At 41.8% G+C, this 21,759-nt stretch overlaps 2 protein-coding genes across 2 annotated transcripts; both read right to left on the bottom strand.

Moving 5' to 3' along the window:
* Window positions 1-1,384: 1,384 nt before the first annotated feature.
* LOC120049751 lies at window positions 1,385-8,531 on the bottom strand. The gene is made up of 4 exons (XM_038996142.1): window positions 8,333-8,531; window positions 6,715-7,029; window positions 5,091-5,354; window positions 1,385-3,643 (listed from the first exon to the last, which is right to left on the bottom strand). Exons 1-4 carry the CDS (start codon window positions 8,370-8,372, stop codon window positions 3,513-3,515), a joined length of 750 nt encoding a protein of 249 aa, XP_038852070.1. The 5' UTR covers window positions 8,373-8,531; the 3' UTR covers window positions 1,385-3,512.
* A 65-nt stretch (window positions 8,532-8,596) lies between these two features.
* Window positions 8,597-18,874, bottom strand: LOC120049750 (vang-like protein 2). The gene is made up of 8 exons (XM_038996141.1): window positions 18,133-18,874; window positions 13,987-14,249; window positions 13,648-13,771; window positions 12,821-13,428; window positions 11,821-11,957; window positions 11,525-11,660; window positions 10,738-10,984; window positions 8,597-10,289 (listed from the first exon to the last, which is right to left on the bottom strand). The coding sequence occupies exons 2-8, from the start codon at window positions 14,055-14,057 to the stop codon at window positions 10,029-10,031; spliced, it is 1,584 nt and encodes a 527-aa protein (XP_038852069.1). The 5' UTR covers window positions 14,058-14,249; window positions 18,133-18,874; the 3' UTR covers window positions 8,597-10,028.
* Window positions 18,875-21,759: the final 2,885 nt, after the last annotated feature.

Genomic DNA, 21,759 nt, shown 5'->3' with positions numbered 1-21,759 from the left:
GCAGGATGTGGTCATAGGCTGGGCTTCCATAGATATACTGTAGAACCGTCTGCATCCGGGGTGTCGAACTCATTCCACAGAGGGCAGAGTGTCTGCAGGTTTCCCCTTAAGACCTAGACAACCAGGTGCGGGGGGAGTTCCTTAATTACTGACATTAATTCATCAATCAAGTACAAGACTGGAGTGAAAACCCACAGACACTCGGCCCTCCGTGGAATGAGTTTGACACGTGCTCTGCATCATATATACATGTACATTTTGTATATAGGCGTAGAAGAGTAGACTAGCGGTGAAAAGTGTTGGGCCAGTAACCTAATGGTTGCTGGTTTGAATCCCCAAATGACTAAGTGAAGTGATTTGTTGATGTGCCCTTCAGCAAGGCACTTAACCCTAATTGCTTCAGGGTCACTGTCAATAATGGCTGATCCTTGGCTGTGACCCCACTCTCAGGGGGAGTGGGATATACAAGAAAAACACATTTCACATTTGTAAAATACACACTTTTAAATGATTGAAATAGGACAAATGTAAGCACGCACCTAATGGTTATTGAGATGTTACTGTTTAATTTCATTATGACCTGCACATTGCAGAATTTTTTTTGCCTACTTTTTCATTATTCAATATTTTCCCTTTGTTGATCGTAGAGTAGATAGATAGATATAACCTTTTATTTTGAAGAGATTCAGGCTTACATAACTTGTTTGATTAACTTGTATTGTATTGAGTAAATAGTTGTACATTATCCTTTTAATAAAACATTTTAAATACCTCATCTTAAGACACATTCACATCAATTCAACATGATATACAGTACCAGGCAAACGTTTAGACACACCTACTCATTCAAGGGTTTTTCTTTATGTTTACTATTTTCTACATTGTAGAATAATAGTGAAGACATCAAAACTATGAAATAACACATATGGAATCAAGCAGTAACCAAAAAAGTGTTAAACAAATCAAAATATATTTTATATTTGAGATTCTTCAAATAGCCACCCTTTGCCTTGATGACAGCTTTGCACACTCTTGGCATTCTCTCAACCAGCTTCACCTGGAATGCTTTTCCAACAGTCTTGAAGGAGTTCCCACATATGCTAAGCACTTGTTGGCTGCTTTTCCTTTACTCTGTGGTTCAACTCATCCCAAACCATCTCAATTGGGTTTAGGTCGGGGGATTGTGGAGGCCAGGTCATCTGATGCAGCACCTTCACTCTCCTTCTTGGTCAAATAGACCTTACACAGTCTGGAGGTGTGTTTTGGGTCATTGTCCTGTTGAAAAGCTTGTAGCATCATACGCAAGAGGATTCGAGGCTGTAATCGTGGCCAAACGTGCTTCAACAAAGTATTGAGTAAAGGGTCTGAATACTTATACAAATGTTATATTTCAGTTTTTATTTTGAATACATTTTCCAAAATTTCCACAAACCTGTTTTTTCTTTGTCATTTCGGGTATTGTGTTTCGATTGATGAGGATTGTAGAACAAGGCTGTAACGTAACAAAATGTCGAAAAAGTTAAGGGGTCTGAATACTTCCTGAATGCACTGTACATGCGACAACGAGCCAGTAGGATCTCGCTAGCTCGTGCTTTGCTCACCTTCTTGCTTTTTCTGCCCACTATGCTTAATTTGCTCCCACTGTAAATGGCACAGATTAACTATCTTGGGTTAGTTATAAATATATTTAGTAGAGAGGCTGGTGTAAGCAAGACTATATTGGAATAGCAGCAATCCTAATACCTTTAAAATTGTTGATTACCAAAAAATATAAATAATATTCAGATTTATTTGAACAGGGAGTCATGCTAAGACCAAAATCTATTTTAAAGATGAACCCTGTATACACATCAATATACAGTTCATAAGCACATCAATATACATAGTGCACACATCAATATACAAAAAGCTAAACACTGTCATAGAAAACAAATACATTCTTCAGTAAAAAGGTCCTAAATCAGCCTTTTGAATTGCCCTAGAGGCCCCAATTTATCCAACTTTAGAGAGCCTTGGAGATCTTTCCACAAGTAAAGTTCAAGATAACTAAACTCAGATTTACCTAACTCATTGGAGATCGAAGGGATCTCCAGAGTTAGCCATCCCCGAGACCGGGTCTGGTATCTCGTACATCTGTAAGTTAACAATGAAGTACAGTAAGTATGGCGGAAGTTTATACAGGAGGTATTTATAAGCAAAAAGAGTGCAATGCATCGATCTACAAAACTTCAAAGAGGGCCAGCCTACTTTCTGATACAGAATGCAGTGACGCATATTGAATCTATCGCCCGTAATTACGCGTGATTATGATACCAGGGTTGGGGAGTAACTGATTACGTGTAATCAGTTGCATGTAATCTGATTACAAAAAAAAAACAGTAACTGAAACCATATCGTTTCCACCAAAAATAGTGTAATCAGGTTACAGATACTTTTGAAAAACAAAATGATTACTTCTTGGATTAATGTTAAATTCAGAAAGGATGTTTGCAAAGGCTTTCTACAAAGCAATGAAGGACAAATTGAAACTCCAAAAGAGCCTGGTCAACCGTTGGGGCAATAGCATACTACACAACAGTGTCATCTGCATACAGGTGTATGTTAAAAAAAAAAGCTAATAAACCAACATTGTTTATACAGACAGTAAAAAGTACAGGACCTAAAATTGACTCTGGGGGAGTAGATAAAGGGCCTCATTGCCAAAATCCCGAAGTATTCCTTCAACACCAAGGTTGCAGCTGAGATGGTGCTATGACCCGGCCAGACTGGTGAACACTTGCATCTCGTAGCTCGGAATGCATCTCGTAGCTCGGAATGCATCTCGTAGCTCGGAATGCATCTCGTAGCTCGGAATGCATCTCGTAGCTCGGAATGCATCTCGTAGCTCGGAATGCATCTCGTAGCTCGGAATGCATCTCGTAGCTCGGAATGCATCTCGTAGCTCGGAATGCATCTCGTAGCTCGGAATGCATCTCGTAGCTCGGAATGCATCTCGTAGCTCGGAATGCATCTCGTAGCTCGGAATGCATCTCGTAGCTCGGAATGCATCTCGTAGCTCGGAATGCATCTCGTAGCTCGGAATGCATCTCGTAGCTCGGAATGCATCTCGTAGCTCGGAATGCATCTCGTAGCTCGGAATGCATCTCGTAGCTCGGAATGCATCTCGTAGCTCGGAATGCATCTCGTAGCTCGGAATGCATCTCGTAGCTCGGAATGCATCTCGTAGCTTGGAAGGATCGTAGCTGACAGTTGATTGATGATTCTAACATTTTTGCTTGGCAAGACCCTTTCGAGATAGGGTGATCATTGTTTAGGTCAGAGGGGTCACCACCTTTGTGGAGAGGGAGAACACGGGCACCCAAGATAATTGGCAGTTGAAAAAACCTGTGTCATTTACTCCGCAATCAGGGGAGCAGAAAGCTGCAGCAAGAAAGGATCAAGCAAATCAGCTGCGGCAGATTTTTTTTTGAACATCAATTTTAAGCAAGTCATCATGCACATGAAAACAAAGTTTACAAAATTGGTACGGGGAACATTTTTCCTCTAAAATAAATATATGTTAAAACACATCCAAACACAATTCCTAAGAGCAACATTACAAAACCTATTCCAGGGATGCGGGTCTCTCCCACCACGTCGGGCTCTGAGGAGAGAGGGAGAGAACAGAAATACAGTCAGGTCCAAAAATATTTGGAAAGTGACAATTTTGTTGTTGTAAAGTAGTCAAAAGATTAGAATTTGGACCCATATTACTAGCACGCAATGACTACATCAAGCTTTTTCAGTGTAAACTTAAATGACTCAAACCGGATATAAAGTATGTAGAAAAGATAATGGGGCAAAATATTTTTAAATAACATAATCTTTGAGAATTAACAATCACCAAAATAAAAATTCTGAAATCTGAAATTCCAAAAATGTCATGGCATGGGGCACCCATTGATTTTGCTATAATGTTTTTGTCATCCAGATAGCATTAGAACGAGGCGTAAGCCATGGCAAAATGTGTATAATTGCAGGAGATTAGCTATAAAATGGAAAAGTTTTGTATATGCGGCCATGAGGAGAGCCTCTAAAACTGTGCCATTGACCACACCCACTACTTTTTTTTTTACACTAAAAGTGACTCCAAAATGATACAATACATTATTTAGCATTCATTTCTATTGGGCACAAAATAATCTGAAACAACCAAAACAAACTACAAGTTTGTAGAGTCACGAGCTTGATGAAGTCATTGCGTGCTAGGAATATGAGACCAATTACTAAACTTTCGACTACTTTAATACACACGTGTGTAACGGCTCTCCTTCGGTGAGTGAGTAGACCAAGGCGCAGCGGGTGATGAATACATAATGACTTTATTGTAAGACGAAGACAGACACGAAATACACTTGACTAAATATACAAAATAACAAAACGAACTAGACAGACCTAAACTACGAACTTACATGAAACGAAGAACACATGAACAGGAACGACCGAGACGAGACAGTACCGTGTGGTGCAACAAACACAGACACAGCGACAATCACCCACAAACAAACAGTGAGAACAACCTACCTTAATATGACTCTCAATTAGAGGAAAACGCAAAACACCTGCCTCTAATTAAGAGCCATACCAGGCAACCCAAAACCAACATAGAAACAGCAAACATAGACTGCCCACCCAAAACTCACGCCCTGACCATCACACACATACAAAACAACAGAAAACAGGTCAGGAACGTGACAACGTGTGAATTTGTGAATTTGTGTGAATTTGTTCAAATATTTTTGGTTCCCTGAAATGGGGGGACTATATACAAAAAGTGTTGCAATTTCTAAACAGTTCACCTCAAATTAAATCTGACAGTCTGCACTTTAAACTCAAATCTAAAGTGCTAGAGTACAGAGCCAAAACAACCAAAAATGTGGCATTGTCCAAATACTTTGGAACCTCACTGTAAGACAAACACTGTTCACAAACACAACAGCAAGCTTGACCAGTGTAAGAACTCCCTGCCCATAGATTGATGAATTCACCACTGTTTTTCTGGTCAGATCATGTGTTCCGGGAAAGAATCCTGGCCCTAGAAGTGACCGTACCTTGGCATCTCTCCGTCACAACCCGAAAGGCTTTAGAGAGCCCATTGCTGGCAGTACAGTTGAAGGTGGCATTTCTGTTGGGGCTGTAAGACGTCCAGACGACAGAGACGTTGGTGCTGGGATTCCTCCTCCAGAAGGCATCCTCAAACGCAGCCTCTGGTTCCCAGGAGAGGTGGGTGTCCTTCACCGAAGAGGAGCACTGAAGAGCCATCACACAATGGCTGTCCTTCAACATGTTGAAGACCTTACGGACGTTGGGACGCTCTGGACATTTGAACAGAAATACAGGAAAGCTCTCGTGAATAGAAAACACATTTTTCCAGAAACAAAACTGGGAATACAATATGAATACAGTAGAGTTGTTCCACCAAATGAGTACCTTTTGCATCCCTTTGATATTTTAATTAGAAATTGTGCGCAAATATTTTGTTTTAAAAGCCTTTTATAAGAATAAGACCTCATAGAAAATGCAATAAATCTGTGAGAAAGTGCCAAAATTGTGAATTTTGACATGTCCCTCTGGGCACCCTCTGTGATTTCTAGATAGATTTCAACATAATTAACCCCAACCCCAAAAGTGTTCACCATCATTGTAAAGCCCTAGTTATTTTGTTGCTTTAACAAATTAATTATTTTCTGAAGATAATTATTTATTTCATATGATTAGTGATTCATCAAAAATATGAATAGTTTCACAATATTAAAACGTGTCACGTTCCTGACCTGTTTTCTGTTAGTTTTTGTATGTGTTAGTTGGTCAGGACGTGAGTTTGGGTGGGCAGTCTATGTTTTCTGTTTCTATGTTGGTTTAAAGGGGTGACCTGATATGGCTCTCAATTAGAGGCAGGTGGTTTTCATTTCCTCTGATTGAGAGTCATATTAAGGTAGGTGTTTTCACACTGTTTGTGGTGGGTGGTTGTCTCCTGTGTCTGTCGTTGCGCCACACGGGACTGTTTTCGGTTTGTTTGTTTGTTTGTTTGTTTGTTTGTATGTTTGTTCTTTTATGTAGTCAGTTTCCCTGTTCATGCGGTCTTCGTGTTTCATGTAAGTTCGTCATCCAGGTCTGTCTACGTCGTTTATTGTTTTGTAGTTTGTTAAAGTGTTGTCGTATTTTCCGTTTTGTAAATAAATATTATGTCGACTTCAAACGCTGCATTTTGGTTCAATCCCTGCTAGGAAAGCCGTTACAAAACGAAAGTTCAGTTCACGTAACAGGGTTGACCTTAACATGAGGAACAGAAGTTTCATGCGATAAGATTCTTATCGCATGAACTGAACTTTCGTTTTAATATTGTGAAACTATTCATATTTTTTCGAAAGAAACATTGAACATCTAATATTGAAATCATAATGTAAAAGCAGGCAAGCTGGTTCTACTCTTTTTGGCCTTTTTCTGCTGTTTTGTGGTGGAAAACTGAGTGGGTCGAGCATAACACGTCAACCCTGTTACCCATAGATAGACAGACTAGAAATGTTTAACAATACATTTTTGGGGGGTGAAGCTTGCATTCAATTGCCATTTTGGGACCCTTGGGTTCTGGGCTCACTTGCGCCGGCAAATCTTATCGAAATCCTACAGAGTGCACCTTTAATACGGGTACATTGTTGTGATTGAGAGCCTTACCTGTCACAGTGAGCTGGACAGGTACATTATGCTGCTCTCCCTTAATGTCTTGAAGGAGAACCGAGTAAACCAGGGCATCCCCTATCCTCACATCTCTTATCTCTAAGTCCCCGGAGGAGATGTTGAGTCTTAGACGATCCTGAAACTGCCAGAAACGGTCTGTTTTGAGAGTGTGTGGTTCTTTCCTGTACGTTGCAATCCAGGTGTTGTTGCTGAATATAGACCACTCTATCTTGCTCAAGTTCCAGGATGAGTTGGCTCCAGAAGACAAGGTGACAGAATCTCCCAGGTAACCAGTGGTACCTCCCATCACCACTGAAACATAAAGGAATGGAATGATTGTCCTGATGGTGGTGATATCATGTATAGTAATATACACAGAATTAGAACAGAATTCAAATATGTATCCTTATGGTAATAACAGAGATCATCATCAATTGCTTCAATATTCTGAGAGTATAAACATACATTATTATTCAGTTGAAATAAATAACTGGATTTGTGATAACTGTCATTTTAATGAGATAGTATATAATTTAGGACAATTTAGAATTTGCTTTCCGTTTTCTATTTCGGTCATGGGTCAAGACGTAGGCAATACGTATCAATGGAGGTTTGAAATCTTAACCTGAAACAAAATGTATCAAAAGTGGTCAAATTAGCCTAAACTACTTCATACTAGATGTGATATGGACTGATGAAAGGTTACGTATACCTTGATCTTCGGTACACCAGTAGAGTTCAAAAAGCAAATTGATAAAGGTGACATCATAGCCTTTATCAGGGTTTGGGGTCAGTCCCATTTTATTCAGATGATTTAATTCAAGAATGGAAAATGTACATACAGTTGAAGTCAGAAGTTTACATACACCTTAGCCAAATACATTTAAACTAAGTTTTTCACAATTTCTGACATTTAATCCTATTAATTCCCTGTTTTAGGTCAGTTAGGATCACCTCTTTATTTTAAGAACGTGAAATGTCAGAATAATAGTAGAGAGAATGAATTTATTTCAGCTTTTATTTCTTTCATCACATTCCCAGTGGGTCAGAAGTTTACATACACTCAATTAGTATTTGGTAGCATTGCCTTTAATTATTTTAAGAACCTGTTTATTTTAAGAACGTGAAATGTCAGAATAATAGTAGAGAGAATGAATTTATTTCAGCTTTTATTTCTTTCATCACATTCCCAGTGGGTCAGAAGTTTACATACACTCAATTAGTATTTGGTAGCATTGCCTTTAAATTGTTTAACTTGGGCCAAACGTTTCAGGTAGCCTTCCACAAGACATCATTTTCTGGAATTTTCCAAGCTGTTTAAAGGCACAGTCAACTTAGTGTAAGTAAACTTCTGACCCACTGAAATTGTGATAGTGAATTATAAGTGAAATAATCTGTCTGTAAGTGTATGTAAACTTCCGACTTCAACTGTACATTTTTAATGAGGATTTCCTTTAAATTCTTGTAATGTAATTTCAATTGACTTACTTGATTGAAACAGAATTGACCTCAACCCTGCCTCTCTCGTCACTCATTACTTCAAAGGATTAACAATGACAGACTTTTAGAGAGCCCCTCAATGCAATCAAGCAACATGTAAAAGTAAGCAGCCTACCTGGTAAGATTGTAAGAAGAGCGATAACTACACATGCCATATTGAAATGGGACCTTCAAAATGGATACTGTTTCCGCCTTCTAGAGACAAGGTTGAAGCACAGGCTACATCCTCTTTTTTTGTGTGGTTTGGCTTCCGCTTTGTTCACATGTCAAAAAACAGTTTGTCAAAGTCATCTACAGTATAAATGATCATTCCAATATTACTATAAATTTAAATATGAGACAGAGAGAGACAGGGGTGGGAGGGGCACATGGCATCATATCACGAGAGATCCTTTATTTTAAAAGGCCGTAACAATTTAGTCCTAAAATGATGAAATTTGAAAAACATTCACATCACAACTGCAATCTACAAATGTATTTACAACATGAAGTGATACTAAAAAATATAAAATGCAGTTATGTAGAAAAAAATAAAACAAAGCTGCCATTGTCTCAAACATATGGTACACATATAAAAAGATAAAACCATTTGTATACAACATAGGAGACAGACTACAGCAGCTCTAAGCTGCCGAAGAGCACAAGAACCGTTGTTTGTGCTGGACCCATAAGGACTGTCACACTTATGTTTACCTCAGAGCCTTGAATCGAACAAATCATATCTTAAACCGCACACTCAAGTACAGGTTAATAAAAACAAATATGTTGGTTTGTGTGTTTAGGCATGGTCAAATGTTCAGAACAGTACACATGACTATGGCTGTGTTCCAATTGTCTCTCTTTCTTCCAAAAAATGACTTCTTCACTGACTTGATGACTGGTATAAGAAATATGGTGGAAACTCCCACTAGCCCTAGCCTCCACCAAGGCAATGCTTTTGATGGGAAGTAGTAAATGAGTGCACACTTCAGGAGAAATGAGATAATATTGGGACTCAGCCCTATATCTGATATGGACTTTATTTGGCATGAAAAACTAAAACAACCTCTCATATCATGACATGCCAATAGGTTCAGTCTGTTTTTTGTATCTGCTCCTTCTTCATTATAAAACCAACACTGGAATACACATCAAAAGTCCCCAACATAACATCCATTAATTAACGTCACAAAAAATATCCCAAACATTTGATTTCTTATGAAAATCAGCTGGTCAGTGTTTCAACTAAACATTCATCAGCTGTCCCTAGAACAACCCACTTCCTTTAGACCAGGGTCAGATTTTGTCCAATGAAAATGGTTCCACTGTCAGGAAGCTGTCAGTTTATTTGTCGATTCAGTGATTCCAATCACCTGATTGGTTGACGTCGTAGCTAATTTGCAACTTTTGCAAGCACATAACTTTTCTAGTTCTTTTTTTTTTTATCAAGTCTTCCTATTCACATTTATCTTTCATCTTTTATCAGTTCATTGGTTAGTAATGTAGTAATGTCAACTTCAAATAATGCAGTCCAGTTACTGTCAAGGAATGAGAAACATACAGGTCCCAATGACTAACACAGTAACACACACAAAGACATTCACACACAGTTAATAAAACAGGATAGCCACAGAGGTCTCTCCTCCAGCCCTTGGTAGCAGACGCCACATTTCCACTGCTTTGTGTGAAAAAAGAGACAGAGAGCCGTCTTCTCTCCCTTTTTCACACAGAGGTCAACACAGAGAGATGGGCTTTGAGGAAAGTTGAAGCATAGTTGAAGCAGTTCTCTCATCTTCTCTCCCCCCTCTTTATCCACTACTTTCTCTCCCTCTCTACACAGAGGTCTCCGACTGCAGCCTCATGACAAACTTGTGGCTCTTGGGGTCGATAAACTCCTCCCCCAGGTGGAGGAAGGGGAGGGGCGTCACCGTGACAACCAGGGAGAAGTCGAGACGTCGCAGGGAAAAGACCAGACCCTGACTCAGGGCTGATGTCACCGGCTCCTCGCTCACTAGGGTCCACTGGCGACCCATACCGTTCTCCCGCTGGTACTGCAGCGTGGGGCCTGGAGAAAGGTAGCGCTCCAGGAAGGCCTGAGAGAAACACACAGAAAAGCAGTTAGACAGCCAGCCACGTCTTGTCATATCGATAGTGGGGCAACCGCTAGGAGTTAGTGTTTGTGGTGAGCAATTTCTCTCAGTGGAATGTAAAGTAGGCTAGATATTATTCATCAGGGGAATCATGCTTATTTCAATCCCTTTACGGTCAAGAATAGTGTCTTATATGGGCTGTTATTTGGGGTATACGGGTCCTATTTAAGGGCGTAGTGGTCATATGTAAAGGGTATAGGTGTCACATCAAGAGTGTATGAATCACATCTTACTGTCTGATGGGCATCTTAGGGGTCATGTTGTGAGGGCGTAGGAGTCATGTTGTGAGTGTGTATGGGGTCATGTTGTGAGGGTGTAGGGATCACGTTGTGAGGGCATAGTGATCATGTTGTGAGGGTGTAGTGATCATGTTAAGGGAGCGGTGGCTCACCTTGGGTGTCATGTTGTGCGTGATACAGAACTGCAGGTGGTTGATAATGCTCTCCATGCTGTGATAGGGTTGCTGGCGCGTGGTCCTCAGGTACTTCTGCATGGCCCGGGCCATGGGGGCGAAGATGGCCTGAGCTGCCTCCCGGGGGTCCATCACCTCGCGGGGGTGTTTGGGGGACGACGCGGCTGGCTCGTCGTCCTGGAGACGCTTGATGTGGGTGAAGGCTTCCTCTACCGCCACCACCAGCCTGGGAGGAGAAAAGGGCCCGCGTTATGAGTACGCAGGTGTTGTTTCAGGATATCATTTGTATTGTAAGCGCTAAACCCGAGAGGCGCTAAAATAATGTCAGCCTTATTGAAATAGCATGGGTGACGGAGAAAAACAAATTGGTACCATTTAAGGCCAAGTAGCAAACAATAATGCAGGAACTAGGGATGGGGATATGAGCAGGTAGGTCTAGGCGGATGAGATGCAGTCATTGTTTGGATGTGTCTGTAAGTTGGTGTTCGTATGTATACGTTTGTTTTTGTAATGTAAAAAAAAGAAAGAATAGTAAAAATTCTAAAATATATATATTTAAATCTACTTTAAAAAAAAATAATGGCAGCCTTTCTATACCTGGGGTTTGAAAAATCTGTGATGTTCCCTTGATTAGTTATGAACTGTTTAATTCACCAAATGAAAAAAAAAAAATGCACTTTTCACAAAAGCAGTTTTTCTACAACAAATGGTTTGAAATGTTCTTTCTTTGACGATCTACCCAGCCCAGTGTGTCTCCCCTCCTTACCTGGCCTTGCGCTTGCGGACCCTGCGGTCCATCTCTGCCTCCTCGTAGTAATACTCGTTGTGGGAGTTGTCTCTCCTGCGGGCGGCTGCGGCGATCATCGCTCTGGACTGACCCGTAGAGTTGTTGGTGTTGTTCTCTGGAAGAAAAATCACAAAAAAGAAAAATGACCAACAAACATCTAATGTTACAATTTCTTTGCAATAAAAGAACACATAGAAGACAGAGGTGAGAAAAATGACTGAGGGAAAAGAGGGGCGAGACAATGAGAGACGGAAAGGATAGCATTTGAGACTTACCTTCACCCAGAGTGTAGACTTTGAAGCCAGAACTCTTCTTAGAGAGGATGGACTTGGGCAGGTTGAGGAGGGCAGGGTTGTAGACTGGGAAATCACTGTAGTACCGGTCCAGCACCCACACTGCTGCCCTCTGAATACTGGAGAACAACAAGGGAGGGACGAACCCTTATTAATCTATGTCATTACTATGGAATATGTCCTAATCATCATCAGTAGCAGCATCATCATTATCCCTTTGGCAGCATCTTAAATCTGGCGATGTGCCCTTGAGCAAGGCACTTAACCCGAGGTGGTCCTGCAGCTATTTTAGATGATCAGCTGGGTGGGGTATAGTTGCACCCCAGGCCTTGCTGCTTCAAACACACTAAGGTGGGAACCAGATGACTAGCGAAGCAGACACAACCGCTCCCATTTGATCATACGCATGACTGCTATCCAAATAGCCTGGTGCAACCAAAACATTTTGGAGGGGGAATAAACATACACAGACACACACATTATATATTTGTTTGTATCGTTCGTATTATTATTATGTTTTGTTCATTTGTTCGTGTTATTATTATTATTATTATTATTATATGTTTTGCTGTATATCTTTGTATTTTACATTTGGGTGACTGTCCTTGTCTATCAGCGTACCAGTGTTGTGTTACTTGTCATGTTTTGTGTGGATCCCAGGAAGAGTAGCTGCTGCCTCTGCAAAAGCTAATGGGGATTCAAACAAATAAATGAAGAGATTTGTATGCAAATCGCCCAAACAAACTGACTGATGAGGTAATGCAGGTTTCGGGTTAATCTCCGACTGACAGATTCGCAGGCCAACCACAATGTTATCAAAACAGTCTCTGAAACCAGAGTACTAGGTTACTAAAAATGCAAGCAAACACCTAAACAACCTTTACACAGAACCCCACACAATAGAAACCCACTCCATAATCTCTATACAAAACAGCATGTAAACTACAGACATAAAACACAACCACACGTCTCCAAGACCCACCTGAGATGTCCCACGTTGTAGAAGCGACTTTCCCCATCAGTGGTGCGCACCACCTTGAGGCAGAAGGCAGGCTGCAGATGTCTGACCTCCAGCAGCACTAAGGCCAGGTACTGGATGAAAAGCAGCGCGTCCACCAGCGACGCCGCATACCCCACGATACCCCTGTAGTCCCTCTCCCGGGGCTCCAGCACGCGCACGCCATAGAACAGCCAGTAGGACGCCACGAACAGGAAGACGAGCGCCAGTAGCAGGCAGCGAAAGACGTAGAAGCGAGGCAAGGTAGCGCGCGGCGGGCGCAGGAACAGAGCCCAGGTGGAGATGAGGAGGACCAGGAGCTTAAAGGCCAGGGAGACGTAGAGACCCTCGCAGGGCGTGCCACAGGGCTCCAGGGCCTCGCGCCACAGCAGCTGCGGCAGAGCCAGGAAAGCCAGGGGGGTGACCAGGGCGAAGAGGCCAAGGACGGCGCCCAATCCTGGGCCCAAGAAACGGCGGCATTCCAGCGGGGAGGACTCCTCGAGCTCCTTGGAGACGCGCGTCAGGTCCTCGTTAGAGACGCTGTGTTCTGACGTGCCAGTCTGCACAGTGGTGGTCTCACCCCAGTTATCATCCTGGAGTAGGGAGAGGGAGGGAGAGATTTCTTTGAGCATATGTTGGGAGGTGTGATAGGGAAGAGGCAATATTACCTGAACAAATGGGAGAGGACAAGAGGACGAGTGATAAGAGACAGAGTAGACAGAGAGAAACTAAAGCCAAGTATTGACCACCAATCAAAGATTAGGGTGTGAAAGTGAGGGGAGATGTACTGTAGGAAAGAAGTGAACTCTGACCCGATCATCTCCGCGGGTGGACTCGGTGTCCAGTAGAGGCTCTCCAGGGGCATGGATGGTGACTGACTTGTCTCCACGACTACTGCCGTCTCTGCTCTTGGAGCGGTGCCTGTCCCGCCTATCCCTGAACATCACACACAGAGACAGAAACAAAAGGGTTAACCGTAATTGTCATGGTTTCTATTTTTGGGGGAGGTTAACCAAACCAGATCAACAAAGTTATACACAGCATCCCTGACGTAGGATATGCATGTTTACGCAAGTGAGAGTGTAGAAACAAGAGAGTGAGTGTGAGTACATGTACAGTATATGTATCTATGTCGTACACGTGTTACCCACCTGTGCTTCCTAGAGTTGCGGGAGTGTGAGGACTTGTAGGAGTAGCCCGAGTACTGCGACTCGTTGTCCATGTCAGAGGCCGGTGGGCGGGGTTTGCCCCTGTGGGCACCTCCTCCCCCCGTGCCGTGCTGCCCGGCTCCGCCCAGCTGACTCTTGCGGTGGCTGATGGACTTGGATGAGAGGGCCAGAGGCAGGCGGAGGAGTTCAACCTTACTCCTGAAGGAATCTATCTTGGAGGCCGGAGGAGAGGGGGGGGGACAGACCTGACGGAGGGGGGAGAGGGGGAGTGAGAGAGGTGGTGGGCGCATGAGGAGATAGAAAACTGTTTATTAATGTGTTATTAACATGTCCGTCACACTATTACCATGTAATTAGTCCTATCAGACAGACAAGCGGTCACAACAGGACTAAAGGGCAGGTTGTGGAAAAAAGAAGCGCTCAAAGGGATATCTTTTATATATGACTCAAAACAGCAATGTGGGAAAAAAACTATATTTTAATTTGCTTGCATTGCCTAGTCACTGTCTGAGTTGGCAGTTTGCTTTCATTTGATAAATGAAGATTATTTCACAGCCCATTTTAGGTTGCTCTCACAAGACACAAACACATTAAAAGGAAGGATTTTCCATATTTGGGAGATGGGTTATAGCAGCTGAAGAAGCCTCACAATGAAGTTGTGGCATAACTTCAGGGGTTATTCACCTCGTTTATACTCTCCTGGGGTACACGCCCAATTTCACTCCTCATACGTAAGTTCAGATGGAAAATACACACCATTTAACCGCAACAAAATGGGTTTCACCAAGTTGACAGGAGCTTGCCACTGCCTTTTCATATTCCCGATTGTGCACGCACGCACGCACACTGCATTCCCTGCCATCCCCTGTGGTCTCCAGGGCAACAGAGCTTGGCTATTACTATGGGGATGAATAAGAGGCGATGGGTGAGAGGGGATTGGGGGGTGTTACCATGGTGGCCTGACCAACTCCCCACCTTCTCTCCCACTTGGTCTAGAAAGACAATCTGGTTCTGAACTACTCCATCCTGATTTTGCCAGTATCTGTTTACATCAGGTAATATGTTGCAAAGAAGCCCATGCAATTTCAGCTGGACTAGCACTGCTATCTCCTATGAGAGAGGCATTGACTCTTAATGTGATAATGTGTAGTGAATGAATAACTATTTCTCTCGCTCCAATTCACTCCTCAACCCTTTTTGGGCCCTCACAATAGGTTTCATGTGAGAATAAGACAGGAGCTTCCTGGTTAACACACACACACACTCTCTTCATACAAATGCCAATGACGTTAGCTAGAATTCTACACGATTAATTGTATGCTACACAAAGATAAATAAATGTTTCTAAACTAATCCAATCATTTAGTTAGATTTTTAGCACCACTTAGTGAAATGGTCATTCCAGTTTAAATGGCTTAGGTATTCTCCTCACACTGTTCCTAACGCTGGCAGACATTATGAATGCAGGTTGCGGGTGAATAAAAATGTAAATTGTTGGAAATCCTAACTCTGGCTGGATTCCAATAGGAATTACATCACTTTGCAAGTCCACATAATGCAACTTGCAGATAAGGTTGCAAAAGTTGGGTACATTTTCAAAGGTTTTCCAGAAATCTGGGAATTTTGGTTAAATTACAGTAATTTTGCAACACTACTTGCAGGGCTGATGTGGCCTGTAAACCATGAGTTTTCAGGCCACTGTATTAGGGTAAGCTAGGCTTCAAATTAAGGCCGTACGAGATATGTAATGTAATGTCATAGAGTTTAATTAGAAGGATAACGTTCCCCTAGGAACTCACTTTGTGAAGGGCACAGAACTGAAAATAAATATTTCAACAACCATGTCTCTATCACTAACAAATCAGATTGAGTAATGATTACTAAAAAAATGTTAAGTAACTGTACTCAGATATATGAAGTGCAACGGTTTCGTCAAAAGTTTTGAGTAATGGCATCACATTGGGGTTTACAGTGTGGGTTCAATCGGAGTTCACCCTCTGTACTGTACCATAGATGTGGTAAGAGGTCATGTTAGGATGTCCGAGCTGACAAAGTGGAAGACTACTGTCCTTTGCCTTTGCACCGCTCTCCCACCATCCTCTCCCAAAAGCCAAACTGTCTTCTTTCTTCACTTTATTTTCTATGTGAATCACTGCTAAAAGTAGTTTGACTCCCTTCAGCTTGGTTTATTCAATGACTCATCCAACTCAGATTTGCAAAAGGCAAATAAGCCTTTTTCAAATCTGTCCTCTCTCACACACACACAGTAATTACAGTAGCTGGCATTGTTTCCCAAGCAGCAGGGCACTATTGTGATTGATGTGTGGAGGTGTGGTCATGAGTGTGTGTTGTAGCTTAGTGGGGATATTACATGACCTATTATTCTCCCTTTCTTCTGTACCAGTTAAAGAATGGTGATGGCTGCATCATGTTATGGGTATGTTTGTCATCTGCAAGAACTAGGGAGATTTTTTTCAGGATAAAAAGAAACGGAATAGACCTAAGCACAAGCAAAATCCTAGAGGAAAACCTGGTTCAGTCTGCTTTCCAACAGACTCTCGGAGACAAATTCACCTTTCAGCAGGACAATAACCTAAAACACATGGCCAAATATCCATTGGAGTTGCTTACCTAGACGACATCGAATATTCCCGAGTGGTCTGTTTATAGTTTTGACTTAAATTGGCTTGAAAATGTATGGCAAGACTTTAAAATGGCTGTTTGGCAATGACCAACAACCGAATGATCAACAACCAATTTGACAGAGCTTGAATAATTTTTTCAGAATGTACAAATGTTGCAAAATCCAGGTGTGGAAAGCTCTAGAGACTTACCCCAAAATTCTCACCGCTGTAAAAGCTGCCAAATGTGATTCTAACATGTATTGACTCAGGGGTTTGAATGCTTATGTAAATTAGATATTTAATTTGCAAAAAAATCAAAAAATATGTTTTCACTTAGTCATTGTGTTTAGATGGGTGAGAAAAAAAATGCAATCAATTTGTGAATTCAGGCTGCATCACAACAAAATGTAGAGTAAGTCAAGGGGAGTGAATAGTTCTGAAGACACTGTAAACCCCTAGTTTGTGAGACTAATGTGTGTGGTAGAATAAATGTGTATTCCTTTAATTCCATTGCAGTCCACTGCAACCATTTAACTGTAGGACTCTAATTTAGGCAACACACAAATGTAATGGGTATTCCATCTGGAACCTCAAAAGGCACCTGCGACTCAATAATAGGCTGTAAAAGTTATAGTCCCGGGTGGCACTGCTGTCTAAATGCCGGGGGCTCTCCTACCTTCCACAGGCCTCGAAAGCCTCGGAGGCGCAGCAAGGCGCTAGAGCGTGGCGGCGCCTCAGCCCAGTGTAACTCAACTAATCGAGCCACAGGCTTCATGGGGCCTATCCATTACGAACCGGTCTCATTCCAACAATGAGACAGACGCATGCAACTCAAACGCGCAGGTATGATTAAAAAAGGGTCAGAATAGCCTTTTTTCCTCAAAATATTAGCTACGTTTGTCGGTGAAGGTGTGTTTGTTTCAAGTCGGCTCGCACAATGTAAAACGTCTCACGCCCATGCAGCAGCACGCATATGTGGGTTGCCAATACAGATTTTTAGGGGATTTGGTTATCGTCTGGATGAAAAGCCGTCAGCATGCTCACATTCATCAACATAAACTGTTATTAACCAGTGTTATACCTGTGCTATATTTGGCACACATGCGTAAAAGTGCAATGTGGGTGACAAGTGACATACTTCATGTTGTTGCCTAGAGACATGCAACTCAAACTCATCAATGGATTCAAATCGGAGTTTAATTTATCGAACTAAACTGCAAGTGGCTATCATCAAGCCAGAATGGTTTACAGATACTGCGCCAATGTCAACGGATGATGTTCTAATTACATTTTCTAATAAATTGACCAAATATCCTAACCATCAATGTCACCTATTCATTAATGATAAACAATCGGCCAGCAATCGAAGGACCTGACTGGGGAAATGAACGGTCCCAGAGTGCTTTGAATAGAGAGGCTGTGAATGACAAACCTGACACGGAGAAAGGAAAACTATTTTAGAATAAAATAAAAAATAAGACTCCAAGCAGTTCAGAAAGCTTACCTTTCTTTTCAAAATGTGATACCCAAATTGTTGAACGTGAATCGTAGCCTAAAAATCTCGACACAAAGAAAACCCTAAACAGTGATTCAAATCAGGCGACGGAGATGTATCCTAATTCAGTTACTTTTCGAAATACACCATTCAGGAAGGAAAGGTTTGTAACTTGATTCCTCTTCATATACAATATCATTTATTCAACTGAAAATCATCCAGGCTATACAAAAGCCATGAGCCGCATCCATTCTCGGTTTCTGCATCTGTTCTTTGGTGGAAGCCCCGCTGCGCGTGTGAATACAGTCATTCATCACCGAGAGGGGTGCGCGAGACAACGCTCCACCGAGACGCAATGCTTTTGTATCCCGTTAATAATCACAGAATACAATCCATAAAGAAAATCCAAGTGTAGGCTTCATCGGCCAACTGATATAAATTAAAATATTCAGTTCTTAGGAGCTCAAATGTCTTGCGCTCTTGTTCTGTGGTCCCTTGTAACGACAGAACACGTCGCCGGGTTTGGGACAATTGCTCGCCCCCCTTTCCAAAGGGCTAAACTGCGTTACACCGTCCCTCGCGTTTTGGAATATTCAGCCACAGTTTCTCGATTGGTTTATGTTTCCTCGTATGGAAACGGTTACCCAGTCAAGTCTTTCTGGATAACTAAGATCCCGATTCGTTTTTCCTCCATTCAAAATTATCTTGCTCTTTGCTTTCCAACCCTAAAATCAATGGCCTCCCTCCCCTCTCCAAAGTCCACAACGGTGCTCCGCCTCCAACGCCCACTCTCTACTCCACCCGCTCCCCTCTCTCTACTCCCCCCTGTTCATTCTGTTCCCAGACTCTCACCTCTACTTTCTCTCGTAGACGAGGGCAGGACCATGGTGTAATCCTGCCCCGTTCACGTCTTTACGAAGGACGATCACAGAACAGATCTACTACAAATTCGTAATCCTCTCTAAACCGTCTGTTTCATACATAGCCAAATCCGACCCGTAGATGCTCCCTGAATTTAACAAACCTAACAGATGCAGGCTATTCCATGTAGGCTGTGCCCCAGAATCAGGTCTACGACCCAAATACTGGCTACAATTCTGAATTAATTCAACTTCCAGGCTCTTCAATGTAACGGATTTGGGATATATTTGGCCAGACGGTGACAGGGCTTGTTAACTGTCCCAGTGAACGTGGCCCTGAGCATGCATAGCAGTGTGTGGAATGCAATTTCTTGTACCTCAGTTATAACACAAGACTTGACACATTACCAAACACAACATAAAACACACTTTACTCTGATATACATTGACTGCTCAACTGGAAAGTGCATTACGCTTAACAGAAACCTACCAACAGTACACAAATCCCCATTAAAGGGTTGAATATATCCTATACCAATTTACAAGTGAATCTCAATTGTTTCCTTGTGTACTCTCCTCGCCTCCTTCTCAAAGCACATTGGAGGACAAAGTCAGAGGTTCCTCCCCTTGGACCATCTCCTCCAATGCATTTTTAGAAGGAAGCAAGGAGAAAGGACACAAGAGTCAAGGAAATACAATTGAGATGCACCAATCATGTCATGGCCCTTGGAGACAGATCAGTTAGGATTTCTCCTATTGAATAGAATATTTCCTAGCCCCAAAGTTTAATACTTGGCTTACTTGATTCCTATAAAGGAATGTAGGCCGCTAGACGAATGTCCTCCGTCTCATTCGGTTCAAGGGCAAGTTTTTCCAGGTCACACCAGTTACTAAGGCTGCCGCTCACTGTGATCTCTACCGGGACGTCTCTCCTCAAAGTGGTCGACTTCAATACGGGTATTGAGCTCGAGCGAAATAGGCCCGATATTTCTGTAGACTCAACATTGGATATAAAATGTATGTATAAATATGCTTTGGGGTAGCTGCATTTGGTCAGGATCTATACATGTTCAAGGTAGAATAAGTTTCTTTTTCACATCAGCCAGGGAGAGTTAGGACTCAAGTTCCGGTCTAGGACTTTCAAACAGTTCTTTTTAATGTCACAAAACACATGAATCTGAAACATGAGTTCATTTTCCTTCTGTGCAGCTAACAATCTCACCTTTTTCTAAAACAGGGGAGAGAAAATAACTTACATCTTTTTTTGATCGAATCTACAAAAATTAAATCAAAAGAAAGGACTAAGGCTTTACAGAAGAAAAAAAAGATTCACATATAAAACAAGGTTGTGATTTCTATATTACATGAGTGAACAAGATTTAAACAAGAGAAAGGATCGTTAAAGACCTCTGTATGCATACAGTAGTTTGCACTGTGCAGCAGTTTGCTGTGCAACATTTGACAAAGGGAAGAAACATCAGTTCTAACTTCTGTATGAGTGAGGTGCGTACACAAACTCAGACTTCTGAGAGAAAAACCCCAGTATGAAAAACCCTAAAGATGCTAAAGAAGAGGTAGAAAGTACAAAGATGGAGACTGAAAAAAAAATGCTGCTCAAGAGGGTAAGTGAATGGAGAGATGGACGAATAGAAAAGTTAGAAAGTAAGAAAATGTATGAGAAAAAAAGTCTGGAATTGTCCACCATGCCAAGTTAAACTGAAAACACTGCATCCCCTCAGAAATCCTATTACACACTGCGGTGTCACACATACACACACATTGTATGCTGCTGATTACACACTTGAACAAGGGATTACATAGGGTTAACAGACTTCCTCTCCCAATAAATACATGTCTGTGCAGAGGGTCTCTCAGTTCAAACGTATGCTACTTGGTATAAACAACCATCCCTTCATGTTTTGGTGTGACAATACGGTAAATACTACTCACGGTATAGTAGGGAAGAGGGGAATTCACAGTATTGTACACACCCAATACAGTAGAGCATTCTTTAGGGAAAAAATGACGACATGATAGACATCTGGGTATTCATTGAACAGGTTTCCTTTTTCGTAGTAGTGATCCCTGTATGTCTAGGAGTAGTGGTGCAGAAGACGACAGCCATTCAGTAGAGAACAGTGCAGTACTAGTGTTGTAACCCTTAATATGTCGCCGCTACAGACAACCCAACCTCTTTCTTCATGTGTGATTACGAAACGTATGTTTCTCATAACATGAAGAATATTATGGATGAATGATGCTTGTGTATGTTGATATCTTTACTCTTTATGACCCATTCCTTCCTCTGGGCCCAGGGCAATAAACCTGAATATATATATATATATACACAATAAACAAAAATATAAAACGCAACATGTGAAGTGTTGGTCCCATGTTTCATGAGCTGAAATAAAAGATCCCAGAAATGTTCCAAATGCACAAAAAGCTTATTTCTCTCAAATTTGGGGCACAAAATGTGTTTACATCCATGTTAGTGAGCATTTCTCCTTTGCCAAGATAATCCATCCACCTGACAGGTGTCACATATCAAGAAGCTGATTAAACAGCATTATCATTACACAGGTGCACCTTGTGCTGGGGACAATAAAAGGCCACGCTAAAATGTGCAGTTTTGACACACAACACAATGCCACAAATGTCTCAAGTTGAAGGAGCGCGCAATTGGCATGCTCACTGTAGGAATGTCCGCCAGAAATGCTGCCAGATAATTTAATGTTAATTTCTCTACCATAAGCAGCCTCAAACGTCATTTTAG

Source organism: Salvelinus namaycush, chromosome 6 (genome assembly GCF_016432855.1).
Source record: "Salvelinus namaycush isolate Seneca chromosome 6, SaNama_1.0, whole genome shotgun sequence".
Lineage (NCBI taxonomy): Eukaryota > Metazoa > Chordata > Actinopteri > Salmoniformes > Salmonidae > Salvelinus > Salvelinus namaycush.
The sequence above is the reverse complement of the archived record's forward strand: the minus strand, read 5'-3'. Positions and strand labels throughout refer to the sequence as shown.

What these genes read in the sequence shown, in the direction of transcription:
- LOC120049751 (XM_038996142.1), bottom strand. Translation starts at nt 8,372, where the DNA reads ATGGCATGTGTAGTTATCGCTCTTCTTACAATCTTACCAG. An exon ending in TCTTCTTACAATCTTACCAG is followed by an intron (nt 7,030 to 8,332) that starts GTAGGCTGCTTA and finishes TTTATGTTTCAG; the next exon opens with TGGTGATGGGAGGTACCACT. An exon ending in TGTCCAGCTCACTGTGACAG is followed by an intron (nt 5,355 to 6,714) that starts GTAAGGCTCTCA and finishes TCAAATGTCCAG; the next exon opens with AGCGTCCCAACGTCCGTAAG.
- LOC120049750 (XM_038996141.1), bottom strand. Translation starts at nt 14,057, where the DNA reads ATGGACAACGAGTCGCAGTACTCGGGCTACTCCTACAAGTCCTCACAC. An exon ending in CCACCCGCGGAGATGATCGG is followed by an intron (nt 13,429 to 13,647) that starts GTCAGAGTTCAC and finishes TCCCTACTCCAG; the next exon opens with GATGATAACTGGGGTGAGAC. An exon ending in AGTCTACACTCTGGGTGAAG is followed by an intron (nt 11,661 to 11,820) that starts GTAAGTCTCAAA and finishes TTTTTCTTCCAG; the next exon opens with AGAACAACACCAACAACTCT.